The 15,866-nt window shown below is 52.5% G+C and overlaps 4 protein-coding genes across 4 annotated transcripts; 1 reads left to right on the forward strand and 3 right to left on the reverse strand.

Annotated features, from left to right (window-relative positions):
* Positions 1-1,194: 1,194 nt before the first annotated feature.
* J4E83_003850 (uncharacterized protein) lies at positions 1,195-3,038 on the reverse strand (the record flags this gene model as incomplete). Its single annotated transcript, XM_049330783.1, has 4 exons — positions 1,195-1,523; positions 1,701-2,687; positions 2,737-2,855; positions 2,914-3,038. 4 exons carry the CDS (start codon positions 3,036-3,038, stop codon positions 1,195-1,197), a joined length of 1,560 nt encoding a protein of 519 aa, XP_049190200.1.
* Positions 3,039-3,471: 433 nt separating this feature from the next.
* J4E83_003851 (uncharacterized protein) lies at positions 3,472-4,143 on the reverse strand (the record flags this gene model as incomplete). The annotated part of the gene is made up of 1 exon (XM_049330784.1): positions 3,472-4,143. One exon carries the CDS (start codon positions 4,141-4,143, stop codon positions 3,472-3,474), a length of 672 nt encoding a protein of 223 aa, XP_049190201.1.
* Positions 4,144-4,396: 253 nt separating this feature from the next.
* On the reverse strand, positions 4,397-5,731 carry J4E83_003852 (uncharacterized protein; the record flags this gene model as incomplete). Its single annotated transcript, XM_049330785.1, has 2 exons — positions 4,397-5,305; positions 5,399-5,731. The coding sequence occupies 2 exons, from the start codon at positions 5,729-5,731 to the stop codon at positions 4,397-4,399; spliced, it is 1,242 nt and encodes a 413-aa protein (XP_049190202.1).
* Positions 5,732-6,316: 585 nt separating this feature from the next.
* Positions 6,317-10,236, forward strand: J4E83_003853 (uncharacterized protein; the record flags this gene model as incomplete). Its single annotated transcript, XM_049330786.1, has 5 exons — positions 6,317-6,640; positions 6,688-7,062; positions 7,114-7,774; positions 7,824-10,172; positions 10,226-10,236. The coding sequence occupies 5 exons, from the start codon at positions 6,317-6,319 to the stop codon at positions 10,234-10,236; spliced, it is 3,720 nt and encodes a 1,239-aa protein (XP_049190203.1).
* Positions 10,237-15,866: the final 5,630 nt, after the last annotated feature.

Consider the following 15,866-nt stretch of genomic DNA (forward strand, 5'->3'; position numbering starts at 1 on the left):
TGTCTGTCGCCCGTCAATACCGCACCGCCGCACGCGCCTTTCAGTATCCGCCACACGATTACGTTGCTCAGAGTACTTCTCACAGATGCGACATGTGTGGCGTAAATATCATGAATTAGCCTTGATACCAAATCGACTCACGACCCACTCGCCCGTTTGCCAGTCGCTCTCTGATTACTTCCCCTTCACCTCCACGACTCCACTGAACCGCTCATTCAGTCACGACCCCCACCACCACCCTACTTAGTCACCTTTTTCCTTCCACCACGTCGCGTCCACGCATCACAGACAGCGCACCACGACCAACATGCACATCACAAGCCTGCTGTTCGCCCTCTGGCTACCCATCCTCGCTGTCGCCCTATCGCAAAGCGGAAGCACGGCGACAACACTCACAACAAGACCATCGCCTGCAGTCCCGCGGTCTATCTCACCAGCCTTACAAAGCATCTACAATGTCCTAGACATCTTGTCGCCCGGTCAACCTCATCCTACACTTACACCACCCAAGTCCACGTCTACGTCCACGTCCACCACCGAGTCAGGTAGTACATTCATTATTACAACCACACCGGGCGTAGGAGTGGTGGTGACAGTTATTTCACTCACGACATTACGGAGTACGATGACCCCGCCGCGGTCGCTTCTTTCCACTACGACTTCATGGACAACACTAAGCCAGGTTGCGGGACGTAGGCGGCAGCAGGAGGAGACGGGCGAGGCGGCTTTTGCTCCTGTCAACACACGTCTACCCGCAGCGGAGAGGGACTCGGAGCGAGAAGGAGAGGTCGGGGGAATGCATTGAGGAGACTTCACTCTGTCCCGCGTATGTAGGGGAGGTGAATGACCAGAGGGGAACGACCTTACCGGGAAGTTGCTGGATGTCAATGGCGGGATTGGAAGATGGTTATCTAGAGACAACGGGTGTGTGCGGTGTATTCTGACGGGAGATGTAATGGAAAGGCGGACGGAACGCCCAGGGTTGCATGATAGAAAGAAACATTAATGGTCAGGGCTGCTATAGGGTGTGGTGAGATGGCACGGGTGCAACATCGTACATGGGTTCTTTCATTCGATACTCCCATTGGTCGATCGCTTATTCTTGATTGCACTTGCACTGCATCGATAGTCTCGAAGGATGTGCAGAAGATGTAGTGGTATCATGTACTCATTGATTCATTATATATCAGATCATTACTCGTCATCGTCATATACTTCTCGGTCTTGGAAGACCAGGAACTCGCCAGCATCGTCGCCTACAATCTTCTGCCACACCTCTTTGACATTATCAAGCACTGCGTCATCGAAGGCGAGGTCCATGGAGGGAGGTGGAAAGCGAATGACATGGTCGGTATCGGTCGGTAACGTCTCCGATCCGGATGACGATTGCTGCTGGTATTCGACAGACCATAATATGGTAGGAGATGGCGAGACGTCTTCCGCAGACAACAACGAGTCTACAGCTTTCTGAAGCAGGGCAAACCCATCTCGGCCGCTCACCGATGTCGAAGCATATAGTACACCTGGGGTATAGTCAGTAACATGAAGCTAGAAGACCATGCATTGACAATGTAGAGGATGTGCCGTTGTATCAGGTTGTCAGAGTTAATGTCTTCAATGGTATTCAGACAATGTAGATAAGTATTCGTAAGGTTTGTTCATCATAACAGCGTAGGGGTGAAGTAATAGAAAAAACTTACATTGACCAGAGGGGCATTCGCCAGTGTCGCTCGAATGCACAAAGACGTGAACTGGCGGAAGCTCTTCAGCTTGCGACTCCAGCGTCAAAGATCCGGGCGGGAAGACAACGACAGCAGCGGCTGGTGCTGGTGCTTCCTCGGCGATGGGAGGGAATAGATGCGACAAAGAGGATGACACAATGGTCATCGACTTGCAGTATGTATCCTCAGAAGCAGATGAGGAATTTCCTCCTACGATCCACTTCGCGGTGACAACTTCGCCATCTTTCAGGCGAAGCTTTGTACCAATCTCGGTTGTCTCCGGGGCGCTGTCAGTGGGTGGAGTTACGCCTTTTCCAAGGACATAGACACCACCACCCACAGCACAGGCTCGACACGAGACCTGGCTAATCTCTGACAGGCCACCCCACTTCGGTATGACGGCGCCAAAACCAGCACCGAATACTCCGATCGAACGTAGATGTGTCGCGATTCTTGGTAGAGCGTATTCGGTTGTCGTACGGTCTGCCCTGGTGGGCGAGAGCGTCAAAGCCATCAGAGGTCCTTGCAGACTGGCTGGAACCTTGAACTGCTCCGACAAGAAGCTCGAGAAGGGCTGCTGACGGTGCTCCTCCCAAACTTCAGTCTGTTCCTCGTACTCGCTGATGAAGCGCAAGAACTTCATCAAGGCGCGCTTGGCTTTGAAGTCGAGGTCGTGATCCTGGAAGACATCCTCGCGGCCGTTGGGCACCTTCAGTAGTCTTCCATGCGATGACGAGCTTTCGCCCGGTGCATCGGCAGAGTGTACCCACCAGGTACCGACAGCAAGAAACTCGAGTTGACGGTAGACCTTCGACGAGACGAGGTAGCCAAGCAGCGAGGAGCGCGCGTAGATGACCTGGGGGCTTAGAGACAGGCTGTATGCCCTCGAGAAGGACAGCGCGGGGCCTGAACCAGTAGCCTCAGGCTTGGTGACTGCGACGTGGGAGAAGGCAGCATTCGAGGTTTCTGCGATGCATTAGCGACAGTCTACCCATTCAACGTCATCCCTACTTACCACCACTCATTCGCTGCGCCCACTCTTCAGCTTCTTGCAAGCTAAAGGCAGCCTCGGCACCGCCGTAGTAGTCATTCTCGTCGACATGGAGGATCTTCTTGTCGGAGCGCGACAAAGCTCTTCACGCGCTGCGTCAGTCAGATCGCGTCCAGCCTCGCCGACGAGCAAGATACATACAAAGCGAGAAGAGACTGCTGCAGGCCAGTGCCTACGATGAGAACATCCCACTCAGTGTTGTCGAGGGTTTCCATGTTGGAGCTGTAGGAAAAGATTGAAATGTCGGAGGAAGATGGTAGCGCCATTTTAGCGTGGGTGACTAAGCGGGGCCTGGTGACAAAATCTGTCGCTGGCTGCCGAGGAGCTTTCTTCATCATCGCGCACGCTCAGGGCATCCCGGCATTACGTATGGCCTGTCCGAAAAGCAGCCTGGTCTTCACTGATCGGGACTTGTGCGCGTGAGAAGAATATCTCGTCCGGTATCTACTGCTTTGGATTTCACCTGAATTAGCGGCTCGAATGTGGCGATACATCACCTTAAGACACGCGATAGCTCGTTTGAATGCGTATGAAATGAATGCGCTTTGGGCATTTTCCCAGTAATGGCTACGCATAAGGGGGGAAGGTCGGTCCATGCGACAATGCAATTCTTCTTAAAGAGATGGCTGGCACGATCTGATCTGATCAGCTACCCATGACATGGAGAACCTTTGCTCACACCTGATTACCCTCCACCAATCATGAGATGCTCTCAACGATTCCGACTATATCTTGCGGGTCGAAGCCCAGCCCAGTCTCACACTCAATCACATTCATCTCATCCTGCTTCATCGCAGCGATGATCTCGCTGATAGAATCCTTATGACTGTCATATCGCTTATCGAAGACATCGCCTGCCCTTCCGCGACTCACAAACCTCTCTCTTGCCACTTCTCGATCAGTACACAATGCTAATACCCAAGTATTGCCATTGGGCTGCCATATATCTTTGACACTCTCCTTGAAGGTCTCCCACCGATCCACTCCCCTAGGAAAGCCATCTATCAGGATCCGTACGTTTGGCGGAACAACGCCATCAGGGAAAATCCGCTCCCGAACGTACTTGGGTGTTCTGTTGGACGGCGCCAGTGTTCCTGCTTTGACGTTCTTGGCGAGATCTCCCAGCTCCTCTACCGACAGCTTGCATTTTATGCGAGCGGGATGGCCAGTCGAGTTTGAGGAGACCAGGTTACGGAGCTCATTGCCGAGGGAGAAGTGGTCTAGGTTGAAGTGTTTGGCTAGAATGGTGCATATCGTCGACTTGCCGGCGCAGGGAGGGCCGAGGACGAAGATGAGAAGGGGCGGGGATGGTTCATGTGGTTCGGGTGCAGAGATGTGCAATATAGACTGGGGGTTGTTATCGGTGCTCATGGTTTGGGTGGTGTGTACGATATGCGCATCGACAGTTAGAGAGACGAGGTCGTTTGTGCCTCGAGAGCTGACTATATAGTCAATATACTTCACACGTTCTTTGACTTCACGAAAGTGCTGCTCGCTCGTGCTAGCCCTCGACTTACACAGCGTTTATATGTAGGAAGGTGCTGACAGTCCAGCGACGTTGTAATTGTTTAGTGTCGCATTGTCAACATGCTTTCTAGCAACAGTGCTCTCGTGTATCTAAGTGTCAGCCTCTTGCTTCACCATCGTCCTCGTGCGCCCTGATGTCTTCTTCCTTGTCCCATACTTTGTGTCCCGCGACCCACGTTTGGAGCACCTCGCCATGCTCATTCAATACCGTCAAGTCTGCTCTTCTACCCTCCTTTAGCACACCTCTTCCACCTTCTCCGTCAACGCCCATAAAGGCAGCCACGTTTTCTGTAACCGTGCCCACAGCCTCTGCGATTCCACATCCAGACCAATCCATCAAGTTTCTCACACTCTGCTGGAGTGGTATACAGCCACCAATCAACGTGTCGGTTCCAGCAATCGTAGCCCGTGTACCATTCTTCACCTGTTCAAAAGGAATCTGCGAGTGGCCAGGATATGTTCCATTCTTGAGTGAAGCAAGTTCAATGCTGTCTGTTATCAGGATCGACCGCTTTGGGCTTGAGCGATGAAGCAAAGACACGGTATTGGGATGCAGATGCTCTCCGTCCGCAATGATGGTATACCACGGCGGTGCGACTTTTCCTGTTTCCGGTAGCGAGACCAGGCCAGCTAATCCAGGCGCTCGTGATGCCCAAGCTGGCATGGCATTCAAGGTATGTGTTAATCCACTTGCTCCAGCTTTCAACCCCGTCAATCCTTGTTCATACGTGGCGGTAGAATGGCCCATTGCTACTTTGATGTCCTGCGACGTAAGCGATTTGATAAGTGCAGCTGAATCTTGAAGTTCTGGTGCGACGGTCACAAGCTTGACAGTAGACTGCAAATTAGTGGATCCGTAGACAGTCGAAGGAGAGGTCGAGCATGGGTGAAAGAGGGAACTGTTGTGCGCGCCCTTCTTGTCTGGATGTAGATATGGCCCTTCGGTATGAGCCCCGAGAAGAGATGCTGAAGAGGGAATTTGGCGTGGCTGCAAAGAGGGAAGGATCTGGAGCCATGTCAGTAAGCTTGCACAATGTATGCACCCGAAGATGGTTCCATTGCATGACAAAAGCGGCCCATCACGCTACGTCTGTCTCACCTTCTGGAATTCATCACTCTTTACAGTTGGTAGGGTTGCCCAGAACCCAGTGACACCCTGAGTCGCGTAGTACCTCGCAATACCATCTATCTTCGTCGCGTACGTCTCTTCGTTCTCAAAGTGTGTGAAATGGAAGCCATTTGCCCCATTGGTGTGCAGTTCCAGGAAACCTGGAGCTATGATACTGTCTTCCAAGTCGATAGCCTCGCCGCCAATGTAGCCTTCTCTTTTCAGGATGAGCCCGGACTCATCTGAGATAACGAGATGGTCCTCGACAAGCTCGCCATTGAGGATGTATCGACAATTGGTGAAGAGAGTGAACCAGCCTGACATAATGTAGACCTGGCCAATAGCGCGCTCGAAATAGGTCGCGTATACTTCCGTTAGCAAGGCGTGAGCAAGGAGATCATGAGTCGTTCCAAGGTGGAGGGGACGATCAGCCCCACCATGCCCTGATTGGCCAATGCAGCCACACCATGTGCGTTGACGTCATTATAGGCGGATCTCGCGATCCATGAACGCGACAGCCAGGGTGATTACCAGAATTCCAGCCACAGTGGAGATTTTGACAGCTTCTTGCCGTGGCACAAGCAAATGTTGGGTACGCGTCGTGCGCAAAAAGGTAACGCGGCTGCTCCTGTTGCAGCATTGGGCGCACTTGCCCTACGTCATTGACTGCAATTGGCAGCCCCGCGCGCGGGAACTCTTTTATGGTCTTGCAGCTTGCTTGTTCCTTGCTTTCGCTTCTTAAGCGGGGAGATCTTCGCTAGGCCCAAACTCTCCCAATATATCTCCATCGGCCCATACGATCCTCGATCCTCCCGCAACAGCCGCAACTGCTGTGAGCCCTTTCGCCCCTCCACACCCTTGACTTTCCGAAAGACTTGGGCGGTCACTTCGGAGGAGATATAGCACAGCATGGCGTCACAACAGCAGCAACACGCTCCGGGAGGACATTACTCGGGCCATAACCCAATCCCTACCGTCAGGCAGTTCGTCGAAAACCTGGACAAGGACAAGGCGGCTCGGGACAAGAGAATAGACGAAGCATCCAAGCAGCAGAACCAGCAACAATCGCAACCCCATAAGCAGCAGGAAAGACAAATAAAGGGTACAGAGCAGGTGGTTACTGACCCTACGACTGGTAGGGAAGTCACCATTGCCGATGTCAACGAGGATATGATGGACGAGGTCGAGAACCCGCATCTAGTCATACCAAATGCAAACCTTGATAAGCAAACAGTACGTCTTCTATGCCGGCTCTATATTCACTCGCTAATACTCTGCAGCCCATCAAGACCGATGCCTCCCAGTCGCTCGAAGACTACAAGCACAACCAGGATGTCACAGCTCCACCGGATCCAGTCGCCGAAGGCACGACGACCGACGTACCTATTCACGGCGAAAAGACGAACGTTCTCTTCCACCCGACACCCTCGGTCAGCTACGAACCCATGTTTGCCGCACTCGAAACACGGGCCAACTACCTGTGCGCAGGTATCTTGATTGGAACAGTTGTCGTAGGCAAGATGTTCGGTGGCGCACTGAAGGGTCTAATACCACTCGGCATGTGCCTGGCTTCTGGCGTATTTCTCTGGATGAAGGAAGTCGTGCGCAGCGGACGAGAGGTAGAGTGGGACAGCGAGCAAGTCCGTGGCCAGATGGTGTGTATCTGCGAAGTCCACCCACATGAGCGATAGCTAACCATCTTGTAGGCCTCTCTGAACTTGCTACCCGAGTCCGTCGAGTGGATGAACACGCTTCTCGCTATTGTGTGGGGCCTCATCAACCCCGACATGTTCTCTGGCGTTGCAGACATGCTTGAAGATGTCATGCAGGCCTCCGTACCAGGTGTCATCGAAAACGTCCGCGTGGCCGAAATCAACCAAGGAAGCAACCCGTTGCGCATCCTTAGCTTGCGAGCACTTCCGGACTCACACATGGGCGACATGAAGAGGTCCATCCACGAAGAGAACAAAAAGACGAAAGACCCACAAGAAGCAGCAGCAGACGAAGAAGGTGGAGATTACTACAATCTGGAGGTCTCTTTCGCATATCATGCGAGCCCCAGTGGAAAGCGAGTTTCGGAGAGAGCACGAAACATGCACATGCAGCTGGTATTCTACTTGGGGATTAAGGGTCTCTTCGGTGTTCCGCTGCCCATCTTCGTCGAATTGCAGGGACTTGTCGGCACAGTCCGCCTGCGTCTCAACATGACACCCGAGCCTCCTTTCCTAAAGACGTTGACCTTCACGTTGATGGGCGCACCGCAGGTCAGTGCCGGATGTACACCCATGGTGGAAAAGGGTGTAAATATCCTCAACCTTCCATTGATCAGCAACTTCGTCAACTACGCCATCAAGGCAGCAGCAAGCAGTAAGTGAGTCTCTCAAGAGGGACAAAGAAAGCATGCTAATCAGCCTAGTGTACGTTGCGCCCAAGTCTATGTCTATTGACATGCGAGCTATCCTCCAGGGCGACTCCGTTCAAAAGGACACGGAAGCCCTCGGTGTTCTCTGGATCCGTATTCACCGCGCTGTTGGCCTAAGCAAGCAAGACAAACGCGGATCGAAACATGGTGGAAGCGACCCTTACATCACTATCGCCTTCTCAAAATACGGAAAACCCATGTACTGCACTCGGGTCATTACCGATGATCTGAATCCGATCTGGGAAGAGACAGCAGCTGTTCTTGTTGGACCGGAATTGATCAAAGCCAATGAGAATCTGAGCGTAGAACTCTGGGACTCCGACCGACACACCGCCGATGACATTGTCGGAAAGGTCGAGATTTCCATGCAGAAGATGATTCAACACCCCGGCAAGATGTACCCGCAGACTTCAAAGCTGGCTGGTATGGATGCCGATAGCGAGATGCCTGGAGAACTTCACTGGGAAGTCGGCTACTTCACCAAGCCGAAGTTCAGGAAAGAGATGCGAACGGACGGCAAGAACAAGTCGCTCCCAGACGAGTTGAAGGACAAGCCTGAGTTACAAGACGAGAAGGGTGTCATCAACTCCGAAGAGGATGATGCTGTCATGCATACTCCACCGGATCCTCTGTGGCCCAGCGGTATCTGCAGTGTGGTTTGCCACCAGATTGTGAACCTAGAGCTCGAGAACGTCAAGGGTAGCGCCGACCCTAGAGGTCGCGAGTACGAGCCTGCGAAGCCTTACGGCGAAGGCAAAGAAGAGACTGGTGGCAATCTTCCGAACAGCTACTGTACGATCTTGTTCAACGACGAGCTAGTCTACCGAACTCGTTCGAAGGCTGTCTCATCTCAGCCCATCTTCAACGCAGGTACCGAACGATTCGTTCGTGACTGGCGATCGGCCATCATCACGGTAACGGTGCGCGACCAAAGGAACAGGGAGCACGACCCCATTCTGGGCGTGGTTCCACTGAAGCTATCTGACATCCTCGAAACATCATCACAGGTTACGCGATGGTATCCGCTCGACGGTGGTATCGGTTTCGGTCGCATACGCATCTCTCTGTTATTCCGCAGCATCGAAACTCGTCTACCACCGCAGATGCTTGGCTGGGACGTCGGCACCTTCGAATTCCGGTCGCAGCGCATTCTGGCTTTAGGCTACAACCATCACCCCAAGATCAAGTTGCGGACTGGAGGTAGCACCGGCAAGCTAGGCCGCAGCGCTGCCACCAAGCTCCAAGAAGGCGATGGCTATTACTGGGATTTGGAAGAAGGCAATGGGAAGAACAACGTCCGATTACCAGTTAAGCACCGCTACAGGTCACCGATCGTGTTCGAATTCCACATCAGCAATCATCGCAAGGCCGACGCTTATGCCGTGATTTGGCTCCAGCACTTCATCGACAACGAGGATGCCGACATTAACATCCCAATCTGGAAGACCGCTGCTCCTGCTCGACTAACACAGAACTACATCACCGAATCAAACTGCCACAAGGAACCTGGTCTCGATGACCTCCAAGAGGTGGGCCGCCTGCAATTCCGTGCTCGCTTCAAGGCCGGTACAGACGAGGCGCACGCTGCTTTCATCACCGACAATGACACACGCGAGACCTTCGAGACATGGGAGGCTTGTGTTACGGAGGGTGTTCGAAACCACAAGGTCGAAAAGGAGATACCAGATCGCGTGCAGGAGCTGCATGACCAGTCATTGACTACAGGACGTGACATCCTGAAGAATGCGAGTGAGGAAGAGAAGCGTCAGTGGCTCGCGAAGGATGGTCAGGACTGGTCAGGTGCTTTTGGAGACAACCCGAAAGCCTACATGAATACCAGACGCCAAAAGAGACGTGAACCTGGCGTTGAAGAGCCACTACACGACCGTCACCATCCATCCGACAATGAGGATAACGACGACTCTGATGACGACTATGGCGCCAACTATTCTTCATCCGATATCGGTGTCGAAGATGCTGATACGGTAGGCAACGCGAAGGCTATGAGTGGTGGCCAGGGCGGAGGTGATCAAAGCAAAGGCAATGGTCAACTGAAGTCACAAAAGACCGATCTATCGCCAACCGAGGATCATCAAGCTCGCCAGTCCATGTCAACAGCTCGTACAAGTACCACAGCCGAGACAGATGAAACATCATCGAGCGGAAATGGAAGTGTCAACAAGCAGAACAAGAGAACTGAAGAGAGGAAGCACCGTGGGCTGATGCAATGGAAGCCTGCACGGAATGCGAAGTTCGCAAAGGATGAGGCTAAGATCGGGCTGTCCAAGCTGAAGAAGAAGGTCACTGGAGGATTGGACGGAAGGCAACCCGGTGTTGAGACTGGTAAGTTCTTCGTGATACCCTTAAGCAAGAGATGCAGACTAACACATCTACAGAAACCGGATAGTCACACCAAAGAGCACGATGGCGTTTTAACGATTACACAAGCTGTTCCCATATGATATCGACTTCGCAACATGGCGTTGATGAGGCTGCAAAACGTCAGGGTGGTCAGTCTTGACAGGGCCGAGAATTCTCACGGCTCTCTATTTTGAGGTGCACAGTGTTATGAGGTAGTCAAAGCAAAGTTAGGAACCATAATAACTAATCAAATCTCAATACCAACTATACTCATCGGCCATGGCTTCACTCCCACGAGATTGAGAGGTGCACATGGGGACAAGAGGCCCATTGGAAACAGGAACATAGCTACGAACACTCGATTACTTGGGGCGATTTCATTGCGCAACGTACTATGATCAACGGGAAAGTAAGAGAACATGGCAACGCTCGCACTCACGATGCGAGAGCTCGGCTGCGGCACGTTGGATGTCACGGCTAGTGCAACAATATCTGAAGATCATATCAGCATCGTAAGCACGACCCCAACATAAGCGGGCGGGAGTCCAAAAGCACAGATGATGATGTAGTCATGAAACAGTGATGAAGCTGTATCCGACGTACCTGCGCGAATTGCGATGCTGCGTAGCTACACGTCTGCCTTGCCCAGCCAGCACATTGCTGGCCTGAAAAGAACCACAGCACTATACTATTCTCGTATACCGACTCGTTGGTTAGCAATCGACCCATTGATTTTGGCCCTCATTCCAGGGACGCGGTCGTCGTCCGTTTGTTCAAGGCAGGATCGGCCCATTTCGCTTCAACCCCATTTACGCGCCGGCGCTTGCTGCGCCGCAGCACTCCTCCAGAGCGTGCAAGCCACCATCATATCCAGGCGATGCTTACTGGACTAGACCAAGACGTGGGTTTTGGGAAGGCCTAGCGTTGATCAGCTGGGTCCAGGACCAGGTTTTGGCTCGCTTTTGTTACGACCGCGCCGCACAAGCCGGCGCTTAGAGGAAGGATGACGGACGGGACGTTTTTTTACGCCTTGCACACCTGCCCGATTTACGTGCCTTGGGTGTTTGGAAGTAAGACATACGAGTGGACTTCATATCGATATCGTGAGCTGTGGGTAGTGCCGGTGGTTTCGCGGCTTCCTTTGTTGGGACGGCCTACGCGCATGGCTGCCATGGAGTGCAGGTCATCGGTCATCGTAAGGCTGCATGGTCAAGACCGCGGCTTAAACGCTTGGTATTTCTGTCGTTACCACCGTGCGGTCCATGACATGCCTAGGTCATTCAGGCTCAAAATCCTCAGGCCGAAGGTTGGGTCGTTGTTAGTCATGCTACACCTGATATCATCACGGAAGCGGTGTTGCGTCTTCGTTGTTGAGGTATGAGCGATGAAACGAAATTGAAGATCGTGTTGGTTGCGACAAATATGCGTTTACTCGGCTAACCTAACCTGCATATGCATACCCAGTTATTTGGGATGGAGTAGTTGTTTTTTCCTGCACCTGCATGCATAGACCTGCGGTCACATGTTTTCAGCACATACCTCATACGTCGAAAGAGGTTGCTTCATTAGCTTAGGTGGAGTATTCAAGAGCTTGCGATGTTGGATTGTTGCGTCCAGTGAATCTGTGTCTTGTAGCGCCGGCCGCAGTTTACACCAGGCCCGTAGCTTCGTACGGGATGACCTGTCTATCTCAAAGACATGGCCCCAATAATTTACCTGAGGATACCATATTCTGCTGCTTTGTTCTTCTAGGTTAGAATTGCCGACGGCGCAGTCGCATGACAGGTCGAGCCGTGTGTAACGTGAATATATTTTCCCATTCGCTGCTTTCCGATGATGTGGCTCGAGGACGGATCGCTCCTGGTGTGTGCGTAAGGCTCAGCGTGGTCGCAGAAGAGGTCGATGCCTGGGATCAAGGATCCTGCAAAAGTCCGGATAGCCAAACCTCGGGTCCAACTCAAGTGTTATTTTCCGTGTGCGTATCTCCGTGGCTGGCCGTTGTATACGATACGAGATGTGTCGCTTCCAACAAGCATACACTGTAAGCACTGCCATGTCACGATGGATGAAATGTGGTGATCGGCGGGCGCTTTGCCCCGTGCTACTGCTCCAACTACTATCTGCGTAGTGCGGAGATTTGGTGCAAACCCTAAACTATCATCATGGAGATAGCGTGGGAGTTAGTACCGTGGGAACTGCCAAAACGACGTCACTGCTCAATCTTCTGACAGAGACCACACTATACTGAATCGGCCCTGAGTCCTGGCGAAACCCGGTAGCCGTTGGGAAATCACCGCGCTCATGACTCGGCGGGACAGACATGTAAGGATGCGGGGAGCTGGGTTCCCTGGAGTACTTCGCAGGCTTAGAGACCCACTGTGCATTTCCAATTCCAATGAATCGGCATGCCACGTTTTTGCGCGCTTAATCGCCTGGTCGAGATCAGCGTCGATCTAGAGTTTTCCTTTTGCCGTCTCCCAGCTACCGGCCCTCGGTCTATTGCTCGATAACGGGCTTCTGCATGTCATTCTGGATGGTATCCAACCAGATCATATCAAGCATCATTTGCCTAAAGGGACCTAACATGTCTGGGTGAAACAGGGCTAGCTCACATCTTTGGCGTCTTTGTCATGGCCTTGCGCTACGGAATGTGGCAAGCCCTTCCGGATTCTTTTGAGTGTGCGCATGATTCGTCGAAGCAGAGGCTGTCCAACATGAAAGACAACGAATCATGCGCGCTTAGCGCGTAAAGTCCCGCTTTCCCTGCAGTAGAGTGAACGTGCTGGCGTGAAATTGGCACTTCTCATGGTACGAAGCCGTTGTCAATCGGTGGCAGCTTGGGGTCTAGGGACTCAAAAGGGTGAACAGATCGAAGTGATGGATCGAGAGTCCGCTGAAGATGGAAACCCGATCCGTGACAGTGATCGCGACGCTGAGTACTCTCTCATGCATATCAGCTGGTATAGCATCATAATACGGGATGCCAAACATGAGCAATCTTGGTGGTACTGGTGATTGTCCGGCTTCTTCGGCTCATCAGTTCTCTCGATTCGAGGGTTTAGCTAGACCGATTGGACGCCCCTTCCGTTGCAATCGTGCACTCTCAACAGAGAAAGCGGATTCCCTCGGTTATTGCCCCGCCTGATCATTGTGCATCCATCGTCGATCAATCACGGCTGATGAGGAACCGGCTAAGGCGCTGATTAACGTGGGTGTTGGTTGGGGGTCCACCTGTCGCCGCCGCTGCTGAGAATTCTCGCGCCATCTGCCGATTCCAAGAGTAGACGCCCGCATAGCCTTCCAGCCATGGAAGCTCAGGCTCGGTCCGTTGCAGTGCGAGGCGTAGATGGTTGAAACGAAGGACGAAGGCACTCGCAGTATCCCTAGTTTGGGTGCGGATGCCGCTTTGACGTCAGATGCTCTTACCACAAGCAGTTCCTTCCGCATGTATGCGAATCCTGATCATGGGGGCGCCATGTAGACAAGTCAACGCTCGGAGTGGATCAGCTGCAGCATGATGAGTGCAAGAAAAGCGATCGGTGCTGGACACTGACACTGACTTGCAAGGTGGGGAGGAGAAACATGCGCAATCAGCTTCCATTCCATTAAACTCGCGTCAACTCAAGCAGTGCAGCTTGATCTAAACATCGTCACTTGACTCAACGAACACCCGAATAGAACCCAAATAGTACCCCACAAGAACTGAAAACGCCCTCGCAACGTGTTCAAAACAAGCACGACTGCGACTCTCCAAGCCCATCTGCACTGATGTTGCAAGATGCTTCATTTCAGCGCCGGCGGGGTGCGCACTGATAGAATGGTTAGCGCAGTGCGAAACCGTGGAACTGATATACTGACCATGCAATGAGCGCACAGCTGATCCTTTTGGTCGACGAAGTTGTAATTTGATGGGTGACCTGCCTGCTGCCAGTTTGGGCATGGATATTTGTTGTAGCCACCACCTGTCGCGCCGGTAGGTCTGCCACCAGTAGACGACTGTGGCATTTGGTTTGAACAAGACGACATGATGAAGCTGGAGAGAGGATGAAGAGACGATTGGAAGTAGGTGTCGAATCTCGATATCTTGCAAGATGAAGGTCTGGAAAAATGATGGCTGTTCCGTAGTTATATATTTCGTATCGAAGATACTGCGCGCTTTATAGTTACACAAGATATTTTTCTCCATCGAGTCTTGCTATGCGGTTTCCGCGCCTCAATCAAAGATCACTAGACAGAGCAACGGTAGCTAGGTAATTTTCGCCCCTACCGAGAGCAGTCACATTGCATTGATGTTCGGGCCCGGGAAGTGGCCGTCAGGCAGTCTTGTCAGAACAGCGAATACGCCACACGGCACCACGAGCGCCTCACCACAACGGAGCGTCGGAAGGAAACCACCTCAACTGTGCCTCCGCCACACTAGTCTGCAACTCCCGGAGCCGCTCTGACAACATAATTTCTCCCGCAACACCTATCGTGCGATGCCTATTCCGCTCTGCCCTTCAATTCGGCTGTGCCGAGCCGGCCCTTTTGGCAAGCGCCGCACACACCGATTACATATTGCAACAACACCGGACAGCCTGAGGCATCGGATTTTGGGTCCACTCCAACAGCCCTACCAGCCAAAAAAGCTTACGTATTCCGCTCCGAGTATCATCGACATGTCTTACATCGGACCCACACATATAGCCTCCCCTGGAAGCAACAGTGCTACCTGTCAAGTGCTTGCAATCCAACATGGCGCTAAGGGTGAGTGAATTGGCTCCCTCCGAGCTATGGATTCTTGTATAGACCGCTGATCAATACCGCTACATCACAAGATGCTCAACAGATACCAGGCATCAGCCCGAACTCTCCTTGACCGGCACGTCATTTTATCCGCATCCATCCAATGACTCTGCATAGGGTCTATTACCCATACACAACATGCCATACGGCCCGATGGCTGTTGAATGAGACATACATACCAGCTTCCCGGGTAGAGCTGAGGGGACCTGCCGCGCTGTCGGACCTGAGGCCGGTCGGTTTTATGGTATCATACGACTACCCTCAACAAGTACCTACACCGAGAGACCAGCCAGGCATCCGAGGGCATTGCAAGGGCACAAAGATATCAAGGGCTCACTGGTACTGCCTTAGGCAGCTTCCGAGAAGACTGAGTTGCCGAGACTTTAGGGTCGTGTGAGCGCTGGCTCCCGTGTCGGAAGCAACAGATACTACAACCACGTATCTTTTACAAAGCCTAGGGTAACATATTCTCGCGCTTTCCATGGTAGTTGAAGCTAGAGTCTGTATAGCTCAGTGCTTGTATTGTAGGATGCAAGACTTACGTCTGGGTTTGGGGACTATGCTAGAGCACAGGCTTCTCGGAGCAAGTTCCTAAGCTGTCGACGCCAGACTCCGAACATACAAATCGAAGAAGGGATCAAACTACCTGTTTGGTCTTCGCAAGGCAGAATCATACCCTCGAGCACTCTAATGGCGCAATCTCGAGCCAGTGAGAACACTACTCGCACCGGGTGACTTCAGCGCTCCAAGCCGCCATACCGATCCGATGACTGACGCCACGGCCGAACTGACGAAGGAATATATCATCCAGCGGATATCTATCTTCGGAGGGAATTCAGGCAGAGGATCCAAAGCTTTTGGCTTCGTTTCGTTCTGTTTCCTCAAGCTGCA

This window comes from Alternaria metachromatica (genome assembly GCF_023757995.1).
Source record: "Alternaria metachromatica strain BMP 0045 chromosome Unknown scaffold_6, whole genome shotgun sequence".
NCBI lineage: Eukaryota > Fungi > Ascomycota > Dothideomycetes > Pleosporales > Pleosporaceae > Alternaria > Alternaria metachromatica.